The sequence below is a fragment of the Polyodon spathula genome, chromosome 36 (genome assembly GCF_017654505.1).
Source record: "Polyodon spathula isolate WHYD16114869_AA chromosome 36, ASM1765450v1, whole genome shotgun sequence".
Classification (NCBI taxonomy): Eukaryota; Metazoa; Chordata; class Actinopteri; order Acipenseriformes; family Polyodontidae; genus Polyodon; species Polyodon spathula.
Window position 1 is genome coordinate 5,392,521 of NC_054569.1, and position 22,587 is coordinate 5,415,107.

The 22,587-nt window shown below is 49.5% G+C and overlaps 1 protein-coding gene across 1 annotated transcript; it reads left to right on the plus strand.

The window, feature by feature from the left end:
• Positions 1-1,505: 1,505 nt before the first annotated feature.
• Positions 1,506-22,093, plus strand: LOC121303970 (T-box transcription factor TBX1). Its single transcript, XM_041234872.1, has 8 exons — positions 1,506-1,542; positions 1,680-1,935; positions 2,749-2,850; positions 7,405-7,576; positions 8,657-8,812; positions 10,733-10,797; positions 15,212-15,294; positions 21,716-22,093. The coding sequence occupies exons 1-8, from the start codon at positions 1,506-1,508 to the stop codon at positions 21,940-21,942; spliced, it is 1,098 nt and encodes a 365-aa protein (XP_041090806.1). The 3' UTR covers positions 21,943-22,093.
• The last annotated feature ends 494 nt before the right edge of the window (positions 22,094-22,587 follow it).

Here is a 22,587-nt window from a genome sequence, read left to right on the forward strand (position 1 = left end):
GTGAGTAGTTTTTCGAGATTTACGATTATACTGTAAATACAGTATAATCGTAAATCTCGAAAAACTACTGTGGGGAATAATAGCCATTTTCTATACTTTTGAGGCATAAGCAATTAGGAAATAACACTTACTACCCAGGAACCAAAAACAAAAACAAAAATTTGATTACATTATTATATTATTATTATTATTATTATTATTTATTATTATTATTATTACTTGTCTACAGTGTCTGGGTAATGACGCTTTGGTTTCTTAAATGACTACAATCGTTACGTCACAAAGTTTAACAAAGTATTTGATTGAAATTAGTTCAAATACCAGCATATAAAAACCAATAATAATACAATCACGTCTTTCTACTTTCCAGATCAGCTAGTTATAAATCTGTGTTTCTATTTCATTTGTTTTAAAAGGCACACAGATTGTCTGAACAATTTATACATTTGATTTATTTTTTTAAATATTTGCAACAATTTATATGCATGTGTTATTTTTTATATCTAGACCAAATGGAACAAATAAACATATTAGATTTTTTTTTTCCCCCCTGGCAAATGGATTTATCATTGCGTCAAATTAGTAGAAATAAGATAGCAACAAAGATAAACAGAAACCTGTGTTCAAACTGGTATATTCTCAATTGTACATTTAGAAGTGTGGTGCATTAGCTGTTTTATTAAATATCCATTTGCATGGGGGTCAAGAAGAGCTACTTCCTTGTAGTGACCCCTGGGCAACGTCTCTGACGGCAAAAAGCTCTTCAAATCGAACTTACCATGCAATGCTTAAGCAAAGCAATGTTGGGCTTGGTTAGTACTTGGATGAGAGACCACCTGGGAATACTGAGTGCTGTAGGGTGCATGTTAAGCTCATATGAATATTATTATCTGTTTGCATGTTATCTGGGACAAACATGAACTCCCTTTTTTGGCAGTTCCAGTATACAAGGGAAGCCTCTGTCTCTGTCAGTTCCAGTGTATAGAACCTCTTTCCACAAGGGAAGCCTCTGTCTCTGTCAGTTCCAGTGTATAGAACCTCTTTCCACAAGGGAAGCCTCTGTCTCTGTCAGTTCCAGTGTATAGAATCTCTTTCCACAAGGGAAGCCTCTGTCTCTGTCAGTTCCAGTGTATAGAACCTCTTTCCAGTATATAGAACCTCTTTCCACAAGGGAAGCCTCTGTCTCTGTCAGTTCCAGTATATAGAACCTCTTTCCACAAGGGAAGCCTCTGTCTCTGTCAGTTCCAGTATACAGAACCTCTTTCCACAAGGGAAGCCTCTGTCTGTGTCAGTTCCAGTGTATAGAACCTCTTTCCAGTGTATAGAACCTCTTTCCACAAGGGAAGCCTCTGTCTCTGTCAGTTCCAGTGTATAGAACCTCTTTCCACAAGGGAAGTTAGTTACCTTTTCAAGCGATTTGATTTGTTAGGGGTTAGAGTTTTACAGGGTCTTCTCGTTCAGGGTCAGCTATGTTTCAGGTAATTCTAGACCCAGTCTGCGGTACCATGATCTGTTCGTACCAGCTCCGCGTGTTGCTGGACGGTTTTAGCTTCTCACAATGCATTTTCTTCTTCTCATTTTTGATTGTGAGGTGTTTACCGTGGTTAACTCCTTGTGTTTTTGAAGGCATGTCATTCCTGCGCGATTATAGACTAGCGACTCTCTTTCTCTTGGTTCAGACGTGTCTTGCTACTCTCCTCTGCACCCTCCCAATCCACACCACTATACTGATCTCTACCTGGAGTCCTGTGCCCTTCGTGAGAGGCATGGCCACCCGCCCCTCGGGGCCTCCCTGCCGCAGGGGGTGCCGTCGGCAGGGGGGGGCGTGCAGAAGAACATCAAGGTGGCCAGTATCGGGGTGCAGCTCGAGATGAAGGGGCTCTGGGATAAGTTCAACCAGCTGGGTACCGAGATGATTGTCACCAAGGCAGGCAGGTAAGCGCACACTCCCCAGGGTCAGAGAGACGAGGCAGGCAGGTGAGCGCACACTCCCCAGGGTCAGAGAGACGAGGCAGGCAGGTGAGCGCACACTCCCCAGGGTCAGAGAGACGAGGCAGGCAGGTGAGCGCACACTCCCCAGGGTCAGAGAGACGAGGCAGGCAGGTGAGCACACACTCCCCAGGGTCAGAGAGACGAGTCAGGCAGGTGAGCGCACACTCCCCAGGGTCACACAGACAAGGCAGGCAGGTGAGCACACACTCCCCAGGGTCAGAGAGACGAGGCAGGCAGGTGAGCGCACACTCCCCAGGGTCAGAGAGACGAGGCAGGCAGGTGAGCGCACACTCCCCAGGGTCAGAGAGACGAGGCAGGCAGGTGAGCGCACACTCCCCAGGGTCAGAGAGACGAGACAGGCAGGTGAGCACACACTCCCCAGGGTCAGAGAGACGAGGCAGGCAGGTGAGCGCACACTCCCCAGGGTCAGAGAGACAAGGCAGGCAGGTGAGCGCACACTCCCCAGGGTCACACAGACAAGGCATTCTGCTCATAGAGCACATACACCAAACAGTAGTCTCAGGGATCTTACAATACCCTCTTACTGCTGCACTGCTAGCACGAGCAAGCTGATCCTACTCAAACACTGGGGTGACAAGCAGTTCAAACCACCATACATTTGACAAAGCAAATAAAACAGGGTGCTAAATTCTGGAAATGGATGCAGTGGCACCAGGGAATTCTATTTCAATGCAAAGCTGAATGTGATTGTGGGACTCTACAGCAGTTCAGTTTGATTTTGTTTGTGAGCCGCAGGCGCATGTTCCCAACATACCAAGTGAAGATTCTCGGGATGGACCCAGTGTCTGACTACGTGCTGCTGATGGACTTCACCCCCCTCGATGACAAAAGATACAGGTGAGAGCTCCCCAGGTGAGAGGTCCTGTAAAGAGATACAGATGAGAACCTCCCCAGGTGAGAGGTACTGTAAAGAGATACAGATGAGAACCTCCCCAGGTGAGAGGTACTGTAAAGAGATAAAGATGAGAACCTCACCAGGTGAGAGGTACTGTAAAAAGATTCAGGTGAAAACCTCCCCAGGTGAGAGGTCCTGTAAAGAGATACAGGTGAGAACCTCCCCAGGTGAGAGGTACTGTAAAGAGATACAGATGAGAACCTCCCCAGGTGAGAGGTACTGTAAAGAGATAAAGATGAGAACCTCACCAGGTGAGAGGTACTGTAAAAAGATTCAGGTGAAAACCTCCCCAGGTGAGAGGTCCTGTAAAGAGATACGGGTGAGAACCTCCCCAGGTGAGAGGTCCTGTAAAGAGATACAGGTGAGAACCTCCCCAGGTGAGAGGTACTGTAAAGAGATACAGACGAAAACCTCCCCAGGTGAGAGGTCCTGTAAAGAGATACAGGTGAGAACCTCCCCAGGTGAGAGGTACTGTAAAGAGATACAGGTGAGAACCTCCCCAGGTGAGAGGTACTGTAAAGAGATACAGGTGAGAACCTCCCCAGGTGAGAGGTACTGTAAAGAGATACAGGTGAGAACCTCCCCAGGTGAGAGGTACTGTAAAGAGATACAGGTGAGAACCTCCCCAGGTGAGAGGTACTGTAAAGAGATACAGGTGAGAACCTCCCCAGGTGAGAGGTACTGTAAAGAGATACAGGTGAGAACCTCCCCAGGTGAGAGGTACTGTAAAGAGATACAGATGAGAACCTCCCCAGGTGAGAGGTACTGTAAAGAGATACAGGTGAGAACCTCCCCAGGTGAGAGGTACTGTAAAGAGATGCAGGTGAGAACCTCCCCAGGTGAGAGGTACTGTAAAGAGATACAGGTGAGAACCTCCCCAGGTGAGAGGTACTGTAAAGAGATACAGGTGAGAACCTCCCCAGGTGAGAGGTACTGTAAAGAGATACAGGTGAGAACCTCCCCAGGTGAGAGGTACTGTAAAGAGATACAGGTGAGAACCTCCCCAGGTGAGAGGTACTGTAAAGAGATACAGGTGAGAACCTCCCCAGGTGAGAGGTACTGTAAAGAGATACAGGTGAGAACCTCCCCAGGTGAGAGGTACTGTAAAGAGATACAGGTGAGAACCTCCCCAGGTGAGAGGTACTGTAAAGAGATACAGGTGAGAACCTCCCCAGGTGAGAGGTACTGTAAAGAGATACAGGTGAGAACCTCCCCAGGTGAGAGGTACTGTAAAGAGATACAGGTGAGAACCTCCCCAGGTGAGAGGTACTGTAAAGAGATACAGGTGAGAACCTCCCCAGGTGAGAGGTACTGTAAAGAGATACAGACGAAAACCTCCCCAGGTGAGAGGTACTGTAAAGAGATACAGGTGAGAACCTCCCCAGGTGAGAGGTACTGTAAAGAGATACAGGTGAGAACCTCCCCAGGTGAGAGGTACTGTAAAGAGATACAGGTGAGAACCTCCCCAGGTGAGAGGTACTGTAAAGAGATACAGATGAGAACCTCCCCAGGTGAGAGGTACTGTAAAGAGATACAGGTGAGAACCTCCCCAGGTGAGAGGTACTGTAAAAAGATACAGGTGAGAACCTCCCCAGGTGAGAGGTCCTGTAAAGAGATACAGGTGAGAACCTCCCCAGGTGAGAGGTACTGTAAAGAGATACAGGTGAGAACCTCCCCAGGTGAGAGGTACTGTAAAGAGATACAGGTGAGAACCTCCCCAGGTGAGAGGTACTGTAAAGAGATACAGGTGAGAACCTCCCCAGGTGAGAGGTACTGTAAAGAGATACAGGTGAGAACCTCCCCAGGTGAGAGGTACTGTAAAGAGATACAGGTGAGAACCTCCCCAGGTGAGAGGTACTGTAAAGAGATACAGGTGAGAACCTCCCCAGGTGAGAGGTACTGTAAAGAGATACAGGTGAGAACCTCCCCAGGTGAGAGGTACTGTAAAGAGATACAGGTGAGAACCTCCCCAGGTGAGAGGTACTGTAAAGAGATACAGGTGAGAACCTCCCCAGGTGAGAGGTACTGTAAAGAGATACAGGTGAGAACCTCCCCAGGTGAGAGGTACTGTAAAGAGATACAGATGAGAACCTCCCCAGGTGAGAGGTACTGTAAAAAGATTCAGGTGAAAACCTCCCCAGGTGAGAGGTCCTGTAAAGAGATACAGGTGAGAACCTCCCCAGGTGAGAGGTACTGTAAAGAGATACAGGTGAGAACCTCCCCAGGTGAGAGGTACTGTAAAGAGATACAGGTGAGAACCTCCCCAGGTGAGAGGTACTGTAAAGAGATACAGGTGAGAACTCCCCAGGTGAGAGGTACTGTAAAGAGATACAGGTGAGAACCTCCCCAGGTGAGAGGTACTGTAAAGAGATACAGGTGAGAACCTCCCCAGGTGAGAGGTACTGTAAAGGTGAGATACAGGTGAGAACCTCCCCAGGTGAGAGGTACTGTAAAGAGATACAGGTGAGAAACTCCCCAGGTGAGAGGTACTGTAAAGGTGAGAGGTGCAGGTGAGAACTCCCCAGGTGAGAGGTACTGTAAAGAGATACAGACGAAAACCTCCCCAGGTGAGAGGTACTGTAAAGAGATACAGGTGAGAACCTCCCCAGGTGAGAGGTACTGTAAAGAGATACAGGTGAGAACCTCCCCAGGTGAGAGGTACTGTAAAGAGATACAGGTGAGAACCTCCCCAGGTGAGAGGTCCTGTAAAGAGATACAGGTGAGAACCTCCCCAGGTGAGAGGTACTGTAAAGAGATACAGGTGAGAACCTCCCCAGGTGAGAGGTACTGTAAAGAGATACAGGTGAGAACCTCCCCAGGTGAGAGGTCCTGTAAAGAGATACAGGTGAGAACCTCTCCAGGTGAGAGGTATTGTAAAGGTGAGAGGTGCAGGTGAGAACCTCCCCAGGTGAGAGGTACTGTAAAGAGATACAGGTGAGAACCTCCCCAGGTGAGAGGTACTGTAAAGAGATACAGATGAGAACCTCCCCAGGTGAGAGGTACTGTAAAAAGATTCAGGTGAAAACCTCCCCAGGTGAGAGGTCCTGTAAAGAGATACAGGTGAGAACCTCCCCAGGTGAGAGGTCCTGTAAAGAGATACAGGTGAGAACCTCCCCAGGTGAGAGGTACTGTAAAGAGATACAGGTGAGAACCTCCCCAGGTGAGAGGTACTGTAAAGAGATACAGGTGAGAACCTCCCCAGGTGAGAGGTACTGTAAAGAGATACAGGTGAGAACCTCCCCAGGTGAGAGGTCCTGTAAAGAGATACAGGTGAGAACCTCTCCAGGTGAGAGGTATTGTAAAGGTGAGATGCAGGTGAGAACCTCCCCAGGTGAGAGGTACTGTAAAGAGATACAGGTGAGAACCTCCCCAGGTGAGAGGTACTGTAAAGAGATAAAGGTGAGAACTCCCCAGGTGAGAGGTACTGTAAAGAGATACAGACGAAAACCTCCCCAGGTGAGAGGTACTGTAAAGAGATACAGATGAGAACCTCCCCAGGTGAGAGGTACTGTAAAAAGATTCAGGTGAAAACCTCCCCAGGTGAGAGGTCCTGTAAAGAGATACAGGTGAGAACCTCCCCAGGTGAGAGGTACTGTAAAGAGATACAGGTGAGAACCTCCCCAGGTGAGAGGTACTGTAAAGAGATACAGGTGAGAACCTCCCCAGGTGAGAGGTACTGTAAAGAGATACAGGTGAGAACCTCCCCAGGTGAGAGGTCCTGTAAAGAGATACAGGTGAGAACCTCTCCAGGTGAGAGGTACTGTAAAGAGATACAGGTGAGAACCTCCCCAGGTGAGAGGTACTGTAAAGAGATACAGGTGAGAACCTCCCCAGGTGAGAGGTACTGTAAAGAGATACAGGTGAGAACCTCCCCAGGTGAGAGGTACTGTAAAGAGATACAGGTGAGAACCTCCCCAGGTGAGAGGTACTGTAAAGAGATACAGGTGAGAACCTCCCCAGGTGAGAGGTACTGTAAAGAGATAAAGGTGAGAACTCCCCAGGTGAAAGGTACTGTAAAGAGATACAGATGAGAACCTCCCCAGTTGAGAGGTACTGTAAAGAGATGCTGATGAGAACCTCCCCAGGTGAGAGGTACTGTAAAAAGATTCAGGTGAAAACCTCCCCGGGTGAGAGGTCCTGTAAAGAGATACAGGTGAGAACCTCCCCAGGTGAGAGGTATTGTAAAGGTGAGAGGTGCAGGTGAGAACCTCCCCAGGTGAGAGGTCCTGTAAATAGATACGGGTGAGAACCTTCCCAGGTGAGAGGTCCTGTAAAGAGATACAGGTGAGAACCTCTCCAGGTGAGAGGTACTGTAAAGGTGAGAGATACAGGTGAGAACCTCCCCAGGTGAGAGGTACTGTAAAGAGATACAGGTGAGAACCTCCCCAGGTGAGAGGTACTGTAAAAAGATACAGGTGAGAACCTCTCCAGGTGAGAGGTATTGTAAATGTGAGAGGTGCGGGTGAGACTCAGTACTCTCCCTCACTCTCTCTCAGGTACGCCTTCCACAGCTCCTCCTGGCTGGTTGCTGGCAAGGCTGACCCTGCTGCTCCGGGCCGGGTGCATTTCCACCCTGACTCTCCTGCGAAAGGGGCTCAGTGGATGAAGCAGATTGTCTCCTTCGATAAACTGAAACTCACCAACAACCTGCTGGATGACAACGGACATGTGAGTGAGAGAGCACACACACGACACGCACACACACTGCAGGACTGTTTCCCTATCATTACACAAACACACACACTGCAGGACTGTCTCTCTATCATTACACAAACACACACACTGCAGGACTGTCTCTCTATCATTACACACACACACACACTGCAGCACTGTCTCTCTATCATTACACACACACACTGACACGCACACACACTGCAGGACTGTCTCCCTATCATTACACACACACATTGACACGCACACACACTGCAGGACTGTCTCCCTATCATTACACACACACACACACACACACACACTGCAGGACTGTCTCCCTATCATTACACACACACACACAACACACACACACACTGCAGGACACACCCTATCATTACACAAGAGGGATAGTAATGTGTGTGTGTGTGACTGTTGCGTGTGTGTGACGTCCTGACAGAGGGATAGTAATGTGTGTGTGTGACTGTGTGTGACTGTGTTGCGTGTGTGTGACGTCCTGACAGGGGATAGTCTATGTATCATTACACACACACACTGACACACACACACTGCAGGACTGTCTGACAGAGCATTAACACACACCGTGGCTGTTGCGTGTGTGTGTGCACACCACACAACGTCCTGACGCCAACACTCTATCATTACACACACACACACCGACACGCACACACACTGCAGGACTGTCTCCCTCTCATCACAAGACTCACTCCCATTCACTACAGGACTGTCTCCCTCTCATCACAAGACTCACTCCCATTCACTACAGGACTGTCTCCCTCTCATCACAAGACTCACTCCAATTTCTCTACAGGACTGTCTCCCTCTCATCACAAGACTCACTCCCATTCACTACAGGACTGTCTCCCTCTCATCACAAGACTCACTCCAATTTCTCTACAGGACTGTCTCCCTCTCATCACAAGACTCACTCCCATTCACTACAGGGTTACACAGCCATGGATCCCAAACTACTTCACCTGCTGTGCAGATCTATGAAAGCTGTCATGTCTCTTAATCTCCTCCCTCCTTCCCTCAGCTCTGAGTATCAATGGGTAATGTATCTCCTCTTCCTTCCCTCAGATCATCCTGAACTCCATGCATCGCTACCAGCCACGCTTTCACGTGGTCTATGTGGATCCTCGTAAAAACAGCGAGCGGTATGCCGAGGAAAACTTCAAATCATTCCTATTCGAGGAGACGAGATTCACTGCTGTGACCGCCTACCAGAACCACAGGGTGTGCACTGTCCCTGAACACACTGCACTAACCAACAGACACTGCAATATACACTGCACTAACCAACAAACACTGCAATATACACTGCACTAGCCAACAAACACTGCAATATACACTGAACTAACCAACAAACACTGCAATATACACTGAACTAACCAACATGCACTGCAATATACACTGCACTAACCAACATGCACTGCAATATACACTGCACTAACCAACAAACACTGCAATATACACTGCACTAACCAACAAACACTGCAATATACACTGCACTAACCAACAAACACTGCAATATACACTGCACTAACCAACAAACACTGCAATATACACTGCACTAACCAACAAACACTGCAATATACACTGCACTAACCAACATGCACTGCAATATACACTGCACTAACCAACAAACACTGCAATATACACTGCACTAACCAACAAACACTGCAATATACACTGCACTAACCAACATGCACTGCAATATACACTGCACTAACCAACAAACACTGCAATATACACTGCACTAACCAACAAACACTGCAATATACACTGCACTAACCAACAAACACTGCAATATACACTGCACTAGCCAACAAACACTGCAATATACACTGCACTAACCAACAAACACTGCAATATACACTGCACTAACCAACATGCACTGCAATATACACTGCACTAACCAACAAACACTGCAATATACACTGCACTAACCAACATGCACTGCAATATACACTGCACTAACCAACAAACACTGCAATATACACTGCACTAACCAACAAACACTGCAATATACACTGCACTAACCAACAAACACTGCAATATACACTGCACTAACCAACAAACACTGCAATATACACTGCACTAACCAACAAACACTGCAATATACACTGCACTAACCAACAAACACTGCAATATACACTGCACTAACCAACAAACACTGCAATATACACTGCACTAACCAACAAACACTGCAATATACACTGCACTAACCAACAAACACTGCAATATACACTGCACTAACCAACAAACACTGCAATATACACTGCACTAACCAACAAACACTGCAATATACACTGCACTAACCAACATGCACTGCAATATACACTGCACTAACCAACAAACACTGCAATATACACTGCACTAACCAACATGCACTGCAATATACACTGCACTAACCAACATGCACTGCAATATACACTGCACTAACCAACAAACACTGCAATATACACTGCACTAACCAACAAACACTGCAATATACACTGCACTAACCAACAAACACTGCAATATACACTGCACTAACCAACAAACACTGCAATATACACTGCACTAACCAACAAACACTGCAATATACACTGCACTAACCAACAAACACTGCAATATACACTGCACTAACCAACATGCACTGCAATATACACTGCACTAACCAACATGCACTGCAATATACACTGCACTAACCAACATGCACTGCAATATACACTGCACTAACCAACAAACACTGCAATATACACTGCACTAACCAACATGCACTGCAATATACACTGCACTAACCAACATGCACTGCAATATACACTGCACTAGCCAACAAACACTGCAATATACACTGCACTAACCAACAAACACTGCAATATACACTGCACTAACCAACAAACACTGCAATATACACTGCACTAACCAACATGCACTGCAATATACACTGCACTAACCAACATGCACTGCAATATACACTGCACTAACCAACATGCACTGCAATATACACTGCACTGACCAACAAATACTGCAATATACACTGCACTAACCAACAGACACTGCAATAACCAATAGATTATCATACATGTCACACCCAGTCACACTGCACTGTAATGTACGTGTCACACCCAGGCGCAAATATTGTGATTGCTGTGATTTTCCCTCTTCCAGATCACCCAGTTAAAGATTGCCAGTAACCCTTTTGCCAAGGGCTTCCGAGAGAGCGACCCCTACTGGTGAGTTCATTTTATACCACAAAGAAGAAAAACTTTCCATTCACTAGAATCCCACAGATCAGTGAGCAGCCGAGCCAGCAGGCAGATAGAGGCGTGGGTTAGCAGGGTGTGTTTTATTGTGTAGAATAGCTAGCAGGCAGATAGAGGCGTGGGTTAACAGCGTGTGTTTTATTGTGTAGAATAGCTAGCAGGCAGATAGAGGCGTGGGTTAACAGCGTGTGTTTTATTGTGTAGAATAGCTAGCAGGCAGATAGAGGCGTGGGTTAGCAGCGTGTGTTTTATTGTGTAGAATAGCTAGCAGGCAGATAGAGGCGTGGGTTAGCAGCGTGTGTTTTATTGTGTAGAATAGCTAGCAGGCAGATAGAGGCGTGGGTTAACAGCGTGTGTTTTATTGTGTAGAATAGCTAGCAGGCAGATAGAGGCGTGGGTTAACAGCGTGTGTTTTATTGTGTAGAATAGCTAGCAGGCAGATAGAGGCGTGGGTTAGCAGCGTGTGTTTTATTGTGTAGAATAGCTAGCAGGCAGATAGAGGCGTGGGTTAGCAGCGTGTGTTTTATTGTGTAGAATAGCTAGCAGGCAGATAGAGGCGTGGGTTAGCAGCGTGTGTTTTATTGTGTAGAATAGCTAGCAGGCAGATAGAGGCGTGGGTTAGCAGCGTGTGTTTTATTGTGTAGAATAGCTAGCAGGCAGATAGAGGCGTGGGTTAGCAGCGTGTGTTTTATTGTGTAGAATAGCTAGCAGGCAGATAGAGGCGTGGGTTAGCAGCGTGTGTTTTATTGTGTAGAATAGCTAGCAGGCAGATAGAGGCGTGGGTTAGCAGCGTGTGTTTTATTGTGTAGAATAGCTAGCAGGCAGATAGAGGCGTGGGTTAGCAGCGTGTGTTTTATTGTGTAGAATAGCTAGCAGGCAGATAGAGGCGTGGGTTAGCAGCGTGTGTTTTATTGTGTAGAATAGCTAGCAGGCAGATAGAGGCGTGGGTTAGCAGCGTGTGTTTTATTGTGTAGAATAGCTAGCAGGCAGATAGAGGCGTGGGTTAGCAGCGTGTGTTTTATTGTGTAGAATAGCTAGCAGGCAGATAGAGGCGTGGGTTAGCAGCGTGTGTTTTATTGTGTAGAATAGCTAGCAGGCAGATAGAGGCGTGGGTTAGCAGCGTGTGTTTTATTGTGTAGAATAGCTAGCAGGCAGATAGAGGCGTGGGTTAGCAGCGTGTGTTTTATTGTGTAGAATAGCTAGCAGGCAGATAGAGGCGTGGGTTAGCAGCGTGTGTTTTATTGTGTAGAATAGCTAGCAGGCAGATAGAGGCGTGGGTTAGCAGCGTGTGTTTTATTGTGTAGAATAGCTAGCAGGCAGATAGAGGCGTGGGTTAGCAGCGTGTGTTTTATTGTGTAGAATAGCTAGCAGGCAGATAGAGGCGTGGGTTAGCAGCGTGTGTTTTATTGTGTAGAATAGCTAGCAGGCAGATAGAGGCGTGGGTTAGCAGCGTGTGTTTTATTGTGTAGAATAGCTAGCAGGCAGATAGAGGCGTGGGTTAGCAGCGTGTGTTTTATTGTGTAGAATAGCTAGCAGGCAGATAGAGGCGTGGGTTAGCAGCGTGTGTTTTATTGTGTAGAATAGCTAGCAGGCAGATAGAGGCGTGGGTTAGCAGCGTGTGTTTTATTGTGTAGAATAGCTAGCAGGCAGATAGAGGCGTGGGTTAGCAGCGTGTGTTTTATTGTGTAGAATAGCTAGCAGGCAGATAGAGGCGTGGGTTAGCAGCGTGTGTTTTATTGTGTAGAATAGCTAGCAGGCAGATAGAGGCGTGGGTTAGCAGCGTGTGTTTTATTGTGTAGAATAGCTAGCAGGCAGATAGAGGCGTGGGTTAACAGCGTGTGTTTTATTGTGTAGAATAGCTAGCAGGCAGATAGAGGCGTGGGTTAGCAGCGTGTGTTTTATTGTGTAGAATAGCTAGCAGGCAGATAGAGGCGTGGGTTAGCAGCGTGTGTTTTATTGTGTAGAATAGCTAGCAGGCAGATAGAGGCGTGGGTTAACAGCGTGTGTTTTATTGTGTAGAATAGCTAGCAGGCAGATAGAGGCGTGGGTTAACAGCGTGTGTTTTATTGTGTAGAATAGCTAGCAGGCAGATAGAGGCGTGGGTTAGCAGCGTGTGTTTTATTGTGTAGAATAGCTAGCAGGCAGATAGAGGCGTGGGTTAGCAGCGTGTGTTTTATTGTGTAGAATAGCTAGCAGGCAGATAGAGGCGTGGGTTAGCAGCGTGTGTTTTATTGTGTAGAATAGCTAGCAGGCAGATAGAGGCGTGGGTTAGCAGCGTGTGTTTTATTGTGTAGAATAGCTAGCAGGCAGATAGAGGCGTGGGTTAGCAGCGTGTGTTTTATTGTGTAGAATAGCTAGCAGGCAGATAGAGGCGTGGGTTAGCAGCGTGTGTTTTATTGTGTAGAATAGCTAGCAGGCAGATAGAGGCGTGGGTTAGCAGCGTGTGTTTTATTGTGTAGAATAGCTAGCAGGCAGATAGAGGCGTGGGTTAGCAGCGTGTGTTTTATTGTGTAGAATAGCTAGCAGGCAGATAGAGGCGTGGGTTAGCAGCGTGTGTTTTATTGTGTAGAATAGCTAGCAGGCAGATAGAGGCGTGGGTTAGCAGCGTGTGTTTTATTGTGTAGAATAGCTAGCAGGCAGATAGAGGCGTGGGTTAGCAGCGTGTGTTTTATTGTGTAGAATAGCTAGCAGGCAGATAGAGGCGTGGGTTAGCAGCGTGTGTTTTATTGTGTAGAATAGCTAGCAGGCAGATAGAGGCGTGGGTTAGCAGCGTGTGTTTTATTGTGTAGAATAGCTAGCAGGCAGATAGAGGCGTGGGTTAGCAGCGTGTGTTTTATTGTGTAGAATAGCTAGCAGGCAGATAGAGGCGTGGGTTAGCAGCGTGTGTTTTATTGTGTAGAATAGCTAGCAGGCAGATAGAGGCGTGGGTTAGCAGCGTGTGTTTTATTGTGTAGAATAGCTAGCAGGCAGATAGAGGCGTGGGTTAGCAGCGTGTGTTTTATTGTGTAGAATAGCTAGCAGGCAGATAGAGGCGTGGGTTAGCAGCGTGTGTTTTATTGTGTAGAATAGCTAGCAGGCAGATAGAGGCGTGGGTTAGCAGCGTGTGTTTTATTGTGTAGAATAGCTAGCAGGCAGATAGAGGCGTGGGTTAGCAGCGTGTGTTTTATTGTGTAGAATAGCTAGCAGGCAGATAGAGGCGTGGGTTAGCAGCGTGTGTTTTATTGTGTAGAATAGCTAGCAGGCAGATAGAGGCGTGGGTTAGCAGCGTGTGTTTTATTGTGTAGAATAGCTAGCAGGCAGATAGAGGCGTGGGTTAGCAGCGTGTGTTTTATTGTGTAGAATAGCTAGCAGGCAGATAGAGGCGTGGGTTAGCAGCGTGTGTTTTATTGTGTAGAATAGCTAGCAGGCAGATAGAGGCGTGGGTTAGCAGCGTGTGTTTTATTGTGTAGAATAGCTAGCAGGCAGATAGAGGCGTGGGTTAGCAGCGTGTGTTTTATTGTGTAGAATAGCTAGCAGGCAGATAGAGGCGTGGGTTAGCAGCGTGTGTTTTATTGTGTAGAATAGCTAGCAGGCAGATAGAGGCGTGGGTTAGCAGCGTGTGTTTTATTGTGTAGAATAGCTAGCAGGCAGATAGAGGCGTGGGTTAGCAGCGTGTGTTTTATTGTGTAGAATAGCTAGCAGGCAGATAGAGGCGTGGGTTAGCAGCGTGTGTTTTATTGTGTAGAATAGCTAGCAGGCAGATAGAGGCGTGGGTTAGCAGCGTGTGTTTTATTGTGTAGAATAGCTAGCAGGCAGATAGAGGCGTGGGTTAGCAGCGTGTGTTTTATTGTGTAGAATAGCTAGCAGGCAGATAGAGGCGTGGGTTAGCAGCGTGTGTTTTATTGTGTAGAATAGCTAGCAGGCAGATAGAGGCGTGGGTTAGCAGCGTGTGTTTTATTGTGTAGAATAGCTAGCAGGCAGATAGAGGCGTGGGTTAGCAGCGTGTGTTTTATTGTGTAGAATAGCTAGCAGGCAGATAGAGGCGTGGGTTAGCAGCGTGTGTTTTATTGTGTAGAATAGCTAGCAGGCAGATAGAGGCGTGGGTTAACAGCGTGTGTTTTATTGTGTAGAATAGCTAGCAGGCAGATAGAGGCGTGGGTTAGCAGCGTGTGTTTTATTGTGTAGAATAGCTAGCAGGCAGATAGAGGCGTGGGTTAGCAGCGTGTGTTTTATTGTGTAGAATAGCTAGCAGGCAGATAGAGGCGTGGGTTAGCAGCGTGTGTTTTATTGTGTAGAATAGCTAGCAGGCAGATAGAGGCGTGGGTTAGCAGCGTGTGTTTTATTGTGTAGAATAGCTAGCAGGCAGATAGAGGCGTGGGTTAACAGCGTGTGTTTTATTGTGAAGGTCTAACAGGAACAGGACTCTGCCTCTGACCATCTCTTACGGCCGATCAAGGGGAGGCCCCCACAGCAAACAGCATCACCCGGGTGAGAAACTGCCAGTCAAACCTCTCCCCATCTCTCCAGTCCTTTATCTTAAAATGTGATTCCCTCTGACTCCAATTCTCACATTCACACTGAGCTGTTTCACTTTCTCTACCCTCTGTCTATCACTGTCTCTCATTCTCTCACAGTCTGTCTCTCTCTCTCCCTCTCTCTCTCTCTCTCTCTCTCTCTCTCTCTCTCTCTCTCTCTCTCTCTCTCTCTCTCTCTCCCTCTCTCTCACACACGCTGCCTCTCTAACACACATACACTTACTCTCTCTCTCTCTCTCTCTCTCTCTCTCTCTCTCACACACACACACCCACTCTCTCTCTCTCTCTCTCTCTCTCTCTCTCTCTCTCTCTCTCTCTCTCTCTCTCTCTCTCTCTCTCTCTCTCTCTCTCTCTCCCTCTATCTCACACACGCTGCCTCTCTAACACACATACACTTACTCTCTCTCTCTCTCTCTCTCACTCACTCACACACATTGTCTCTCTCTCGCTCACTCTCACACACACACACTGTCTGTCTCTCTCCCTCTCTTATCTCACACACACTGCCTCTCTCACACTGACACTGCCTCTCTCACACACACACTGCCTCTCTCACACACATACTGCCTCTCTCTCTCTCTCTCTCTCTCTCTCACACACACACTCTCTCACGCTCAGTCTCTCACACACACTGTCTCTCTCACTTACTCTCTCTCTCTCACACACACACTCTCTCTCAAATTCAAATTCAAATTTTAAAAAAAAACAAGTTTTACAGGTACAGCCAAAGCATTTATATTTTAAATAAAATAAAACACAAATAGGAAACAAATCGACATTTATAGAACAGTTCTTATTAACAGATATGCAGAGTGCGGAGGCTGGTTATTCAGGTCGTGTCTCTCAGTTTGTTGCAGGTTGTTATATATTCAGTTATACTACCAGTTCAGCAGTGTCTCCAAATTCCCCTGAAATGGTTCTTAATTTGGCCTCTCTGTCTGGCTGTGGAAAGTCGGGACTCGGCTGGTGAGCTGGGGGTGTAAATCTCTCTGGCCTGGATGTATTTTACATCGTCCACACAGAAGTGTATTTCTGTTTGTAGCTCTCCAGATCCCCACTGGCCACACAGCGCCTGTCTCTGGGTTCCCAGGTGCACCTGTGCCGGCCCAGTTCCTCCTCCACTCTGTGATGGCTGAGTCTGTACCTTGTCAATGCCTGCCTCAGTTTTGGGTTTTTTATGCGCACCAGGGAATAGTCCTCTGCCAGGGAATAGTCTCTATGCAAGGCTCTGTAACACTCCAGCTGGTTTTTGTGTTTTAGTTTGAGTTGCCCAATGAGCTGTGAGGCTGGTTTTTAAAGTAGAGACTATTCTCCAGAGCTGAGGAGGATTCCCTCTGCTGGTCTGAAGCACAGTAATGTCTGAGTGGCTCGATTCAGTGAGTGTCTGTGTGCAGTGGGAGGTCTGTGTGCAGGGTGTCTGTGTGCAGTGGGAGGTCAGTGTGCAGGGTGTCTGTGTGCAGTGGGAGGTCTGTGTGCAGGGTGTCTGTGTGCAGTGGGAGGTCTGTGTGCAGGGTGTCTGTGTGCAGTGGGAGGTCTGTGTGCAGGGTGTCTGTGTGCAGTGGGAGGTCTGTGTGCAGGGTGTCTGTGTGCAGTGGGAGGTCTGTGTGCAGGGTGTCTGTGTGCAGTGGGAGGTCTGTGTGCAGGGTGTCTGTGTGCAGTGGGAGGACTGTGTGCAGGGTGTCTGTGTGCAGTGGGAGGTCTGTGTGCAGGGTGTCTGTGTGCAGTGGGAGGTCTGTGTGCAGGGGGTCTGTGTGCAGGGTGTCTGTGTGCAGTGGGGTGTCTGTGTGCAGGGTGTCTGTGTGCAGGGGGTCTGTGTGCAGGGTGTCTGTGTGCAGTGGGAGGTCTGTGTGCAGGGTGTCTGTGTGCAGGGGGTCTGTGTGCAGGGTGTCTGTGTGCAGTGGGAGGTCTGTGTGCAGGGTGTCTGTGTGCAGTGGGAGGTCTGTGTGCAGGGTGTCTGTGTGCAGTGGGAGGTCTGTGTCCAGGGTGTCTGTGTGCAGTGGGAGGTCTGTGTGCAGGGTGTCTGTGTGCAGTGGGAGGTCTGTGTGCAGGGAGTCTGTGTGCAGTGGGAGGACTGTGTGCAGGGTGTCTGTGTGCAGTGGGAGGTCTGTGTGCAGGGTGTCTGTGTGCAGTGGGAGGACTGTGTGCAGGGGGTCTGTGTGCAGGGTGTCTGTGTGCAGTGGGAGGTCTGTGTGCAGGGTGTCTGTGTGCAGGGTGTCTGTGTGCAGGGTGTCTGTGTGCAGGGGATCTGTGTGCAGGGTGTCTGTGTGCAGGGTGGTCTGTGTGCAGGGTGTCTGTGTGCAGTGGGCAGTGTGCAGGGTGTCTGTGTGCAGGGTGTCTGTGTGCAGGGTGTCTGTGTGCAGTGGGAGGTCTGTGTGCAGGGTGTCTGTGTGCAGTGGGAGGTCTGTGTGCAGGGGGTCTGTGTGCAGGGGAGTCTGTGTGCAGGGGGTCTGTGTGCAGGGTGTCTGTGTGCTGTGTGCAGGGTGTCTGTGTGCAGTGGGAGTCTGTGTGCAGTGGGTGCAGGTCTGTGTGCAGGGTGTCTGTGTGCAGGGTGTCACGTCCAACAGACCACACGTCACCAACCCAACTCCTGACCCAACACACCCGTGTGCAGTGGGAGGTCTGTGTGCAGGGTGTCTGTGTGCAGTGGGAGGTCTGTGTGCAGGGTGTCTGTGTGCAGGGGGAGGTCTGTGTGCAGGGTGTCTGTGTGCAGGGTGTCTGTGTGCAGTGGGAGGTCTGTGTGCAGGGTGTCTGTGTGCAGTGGGAGGTCTGTGTGCAGGGTGTCTGTGTGCAGTGGGAGGACTGTGTGCAGGGTGTCTGTGTGCAGTGGGAGGTCTGTGTGCAGGGGGTCTGTGTGCAGGGTGTCTGTGTCCAGGGTGTCTGTGTGCAGTGGGAGGTCTGTGTGCAGGGTGTCTGTGTGCAGTGGGAGGTCTGTGTGCAGGGAGTCTGTGTGCAGTGGGAGGACTGTGTGCAGGGTGTCTGTGTGCAGTGGGAGGTCTGTGTGCAGGGTGTCTGTGTGCAGTGGGAGGACTGTGTGCAGGGGGTCTGTGTGCAGGGTGTCTGTGTGCAGTGGGAGGTCTGTGTGCAGGGTGTCTGTGTGCAGTGGGAGGTCTGTGTGCAGGGTGTCTGTGTGCAGGGTGTCAGTGTGCAGGGTGTCTGTGTGCAGTGGGAGGTCTGTGTGCAGGGTGTCTGTGTGCAGTGGGAGGTCTGTGTGCAGGGTGTCTGTGTGCAGTGGGAGGTCAGTGTGCAGGGTGTCTGTGTGCAGTGGGAGGTCTGTGTGCAGGGTGTCTGTGTGCAGTGGGAGGTCTGTGTGCAGGGTGTCTGTGTGCAGTGGGAGGTCTGTGTGCAGGGTGTCTGTGTGCAGTGGGAGGTCTGTGTGCAGGGTGTCTGTGTGCAGTGGGAGGACTGTGTGCAGGGGGTCTGTGTGCAGTGGGAGGTCTGTGTGCAGGGTGTCTGTGTGCAGTGGGAGGACTGTGTGCAGGGGGTCTGTGTGCAGGGTGTCTGTGTGCAGTGGGAGGTCTGTGTGCAGGGTGTCTGTGTGCAGGGGGTCTGTGTGCAGGGTGTCTGTGTGCAGGGGAGGTCTGTGTGCAGGGTGTCTGTGTGCAGGGTGGTCTGTGTGCAGGGTGTCTGTGTGCAGTGGGAGGTCTGTGTGCAGGGTGTCTGTGTCCAGGGTGTCAGTGTGCAGGGTGTCTGTGTGCAGTGGGAGGTCTGTGTGCAGGGGGTCTGTGTGCAGGGTGTCTGTGTGCAGTGGGAGGTCTGTGTGCAGGGTGTCTGTGTGCAGGGTGTCTGTGTGCAGTGGGAGGTCTGTGTGCAGGGTGTCTGTGTGCAGGGTGTCTGTGTGCAGGGGGTCTGTGTGCAGGGTGTCTGTGTGCAGTGGGAGGTCTGTGTGCAGGGTGTCTGTGTGCAGTGGGAGGTCTGTGTGCAGGGTGTCTGTGTGCAGTGGGAGGTCTGTGTGCAGGGTGTCTGTGTGCAGTGGGAGGTCTGTGTGCAGGGTGTCTGTGTGCAGTGGGAGGTCTGTGTGCAGGGGGTCTGTGTGCAGTGGGAGTCTGTGTGCAGTGGGAGGTCTGTGTGCAGGGTGTCTGTGTGCAGTGGGAGGTCTGTGTGCAGGGTGTCTGTGTGCAGTGGGAGGTCTGTGTGCAGGGTGTCTGTGTGCAGGGTGTCTGTGTGCAGTGGGAGGTCTGTGTGCAGGGTGTCTGTGTGCAGGGGGTCTGTGTGCAGGGTGTCTGTGTGCAGTGGGAGGTCTGTGTGCAGGGTGTCTGTGTGCAGGGTGTCTGTGTGCAGTGGGAGGTCTGTGTGCAGGGTGTCTGTGTGCAGGGTGTCTGTGTGCAGAGTGTGTGTGCAGGGGATCTGTGTGCAGGGTGTCTGTGTGCAGGGGGTCTGTGTGCAGGGTGTCTGTGTGCAGTGGGAGGTCTGTGTGCAGGGTGTCTGTGTGCAGGGGAGTCAGTGTGCAGGGTGTCTGTGTGCAGTGGGAGGTCTGTGTGCAGGGGGTCTGTGTGCAGGGTGTCTGTGTGCTGTGGGAGGTCTGTGTGCAGGGTGTCTGTGTCCAGGGTGTCTGTGTGCAGTGGGAGGTCAGTGTGCAGGGTGTCTGTGTGCAGTGGGAGGTCTGTGTGCAGGGTGTCTGTGTGCAGTGGGAGGTCTGTGTGCAGGGTGTCTGTGTGCAGTGGGAGGTCTGTGTGCAGGGTGTCTGTGTGCAGGGTGTCTGTGTGCAGTGGGAGGTCTGTGTGCAGGGTGTCTGTGTGCAGTGGGAGGTCTGTGTGCAGGGTGTCTGTGTGCAGTGGGAGGTCTGTGTGCAGGGTGTCTGTGTGCAGTGGGAGGTCTGTGTGCAGGGTGTCTGTGTGCAGGGGAGGTCTGTGTGCAGGGTGTCTGTGTGCAGTGGGACGTCTGTGTGCAGGGTGTCTGTGTGCAGGGTGTCTGTGTGCAGTGGGAGGTCAGTGTGCAGGGTGTCTGTGTGCAGTGGGAGGTCTGTGTGCAGGGTGTCTGTGTGCAGTGGGAGGTCTGTGTGCAGGGTGTCTGTGTGCAGTGGGAGGTCTGTGTGCAGGGTGTCTGTGTGCAGTGGGAGGTCTGTGTGCAGGGTGTCTGTGTGCAGTGGGAGGTCTGTGTGCAGGGTGTCTGTGTGCAGTGGGAGGTCAGTGTGCAGGGTGTCTGTGTGCAGTGGGAGGTCTGTGTGCAGGGTGTCTGTGTGCAGTGGGAGGTCTGTGTGCAGGGTGTCTGTGTGCAGTGGGAGGTCTGTGTGCAGGGTGTCTGTGTGCAGTGGGAGGTCTGTGTGCACGGTGTCTGTGTGCAGTGGGAGGTCTGTGTGCAGGGTGTCTGTGTGCAGTGGGAGGTCTGTGTGCAGGGTGTCTGTGTGCAGTGGGAGGTCTGTGTGCAGGGTACAGTGTACACAGTGCACACAGCAGTACAGTAACCATTGTTTGAAGTGGGATATCTCTGATTTGAGATTATCAGAGCATACCTCTTTATTGTAAGGTGAATAGGAGGGCGGAATGACACAGAAATGTATGAAATGGGGATGAGAGGGTTTCTCCTTTGATTCTGAGCCCTGTGTGGGCGTCTCCTCTCTTCAGTTTTTAAGCTGCTCTTTGTACCACACGATTGTACCTCCTGAGTCTCTGCCACGTCTGACTCGGGCATTTAGAGGGAGGGAGCCACTAGTTCCCTCCAGCCAATAGGACAGCGGGTAGACACAATGGCACGGGTCCACTCTCCTGCAGAAAGATTACATCAATATTACACACGATTTCCAAATTCAAGGTCCTTAGTACAGACCCTGCTACTTATTAATAAATATCAAATATCCAATATTTCACATCTCTCTCTCTCTCTCTCTCTCTCTCTCTCTCTCTCTCTCTCTCACACACACACACACACTGTCTCTCTCACACACACACACACTGTCTCTCTCACACTCTCTCTCACACACACTGTCTCGCTCTCTTTCTCACACACACACACACACACATACACTGTCTCTCTCACACACTCCTTACACACACTGTCTCTCTCTCACTCACACACACACACTGTCTCTCTCACTCACACACACACACAAACACACACACACACACACACTGTCTCTCTCAATCACTGTCTTACACACACTGTCTCTCACTCACACACACACACTGTCTCTCTCTCACTTACACACACACTGTCTCTCTCACTCACTCTCTTACACACTTTCTCTCACACACACACACACACTGTCTCTTTCTCTCACTCACACACACACTGTCTCTCTCTCACTCACACACACAGTCTCTCTCTCACTCACACACACTGTCTCTCTCTCACTCACACACACTGTCTCTCTCTCTCACTCACACACACTGTCTCTCTCTCTCTTACTCGCTCTCTTTTCTCTCTCTTCTTTCACACAGACCCATCTCCAGGCCCCTGTTTGGATTCGCTTGGTCAAGGTTTGCCCCTGGATTTGCCCCCCTCTAGTGTCTCCCCTCGGGCTTTTCTAGGTGCAACTCCCCCTCTGACCCCTTCCTCCTACAGATATGCCCCCTACACAATGCCCTGCCTGGAGGGGAGAGAGCGGGCAGCCCTCCACCCACTGGGCATGCCACATCAACCCCTGTCTTTTCATGACACACAGTGACCCCTCCATGGGATCCAGCAGCCACTGGAGGATCGGGAGCAGATGTGTGTCATTGATTTATTTATCTCTCGTCTTTCTCTCCCTGTGACATCACTGTTCTGTTTGTGAACTAAATATTCAAATGCATTTCAAAATAAATAAAAAAAGTAACCAAGCCCTTCACCTGATCTCACTCTCTTGTCTGCTAAATGTTCTCTCCAGTCAATGAAAATGTTCCTGTGCAACCTCACGGCCGCTCTGTGTTACCCTCTTAAACAAACACAAGAGTGAATCATTTACAGAGGAACCCGGTTTCGATTGCCTTTCTGCTAGTCTGTGTCTCCTGATTTCTCTGTTTACTGACTGAGGTGAATATAAATTCACAATTTGAGTGTCAAATTCATAAAGCCACATTGCAATGAAATATGTTTAGCATAAATTGAGTCACATTGCAATGAAATATATTTAGTGTAAAAATCCAGACTTGATTTCAACAATTCTCTCTGGCAAGAGTCTGTGCGCCAATTATGACGATGAAGCTCTTCTGCAAGACTAATTAAGATGATGAATTCCTTTTGCAAGACTAATTGTGCCTCTATATTGAGCTCTTAATGCAATGGCACTGACAGCAAACAGGCAGCAAACACAGAGCAGGCTAATTCGATG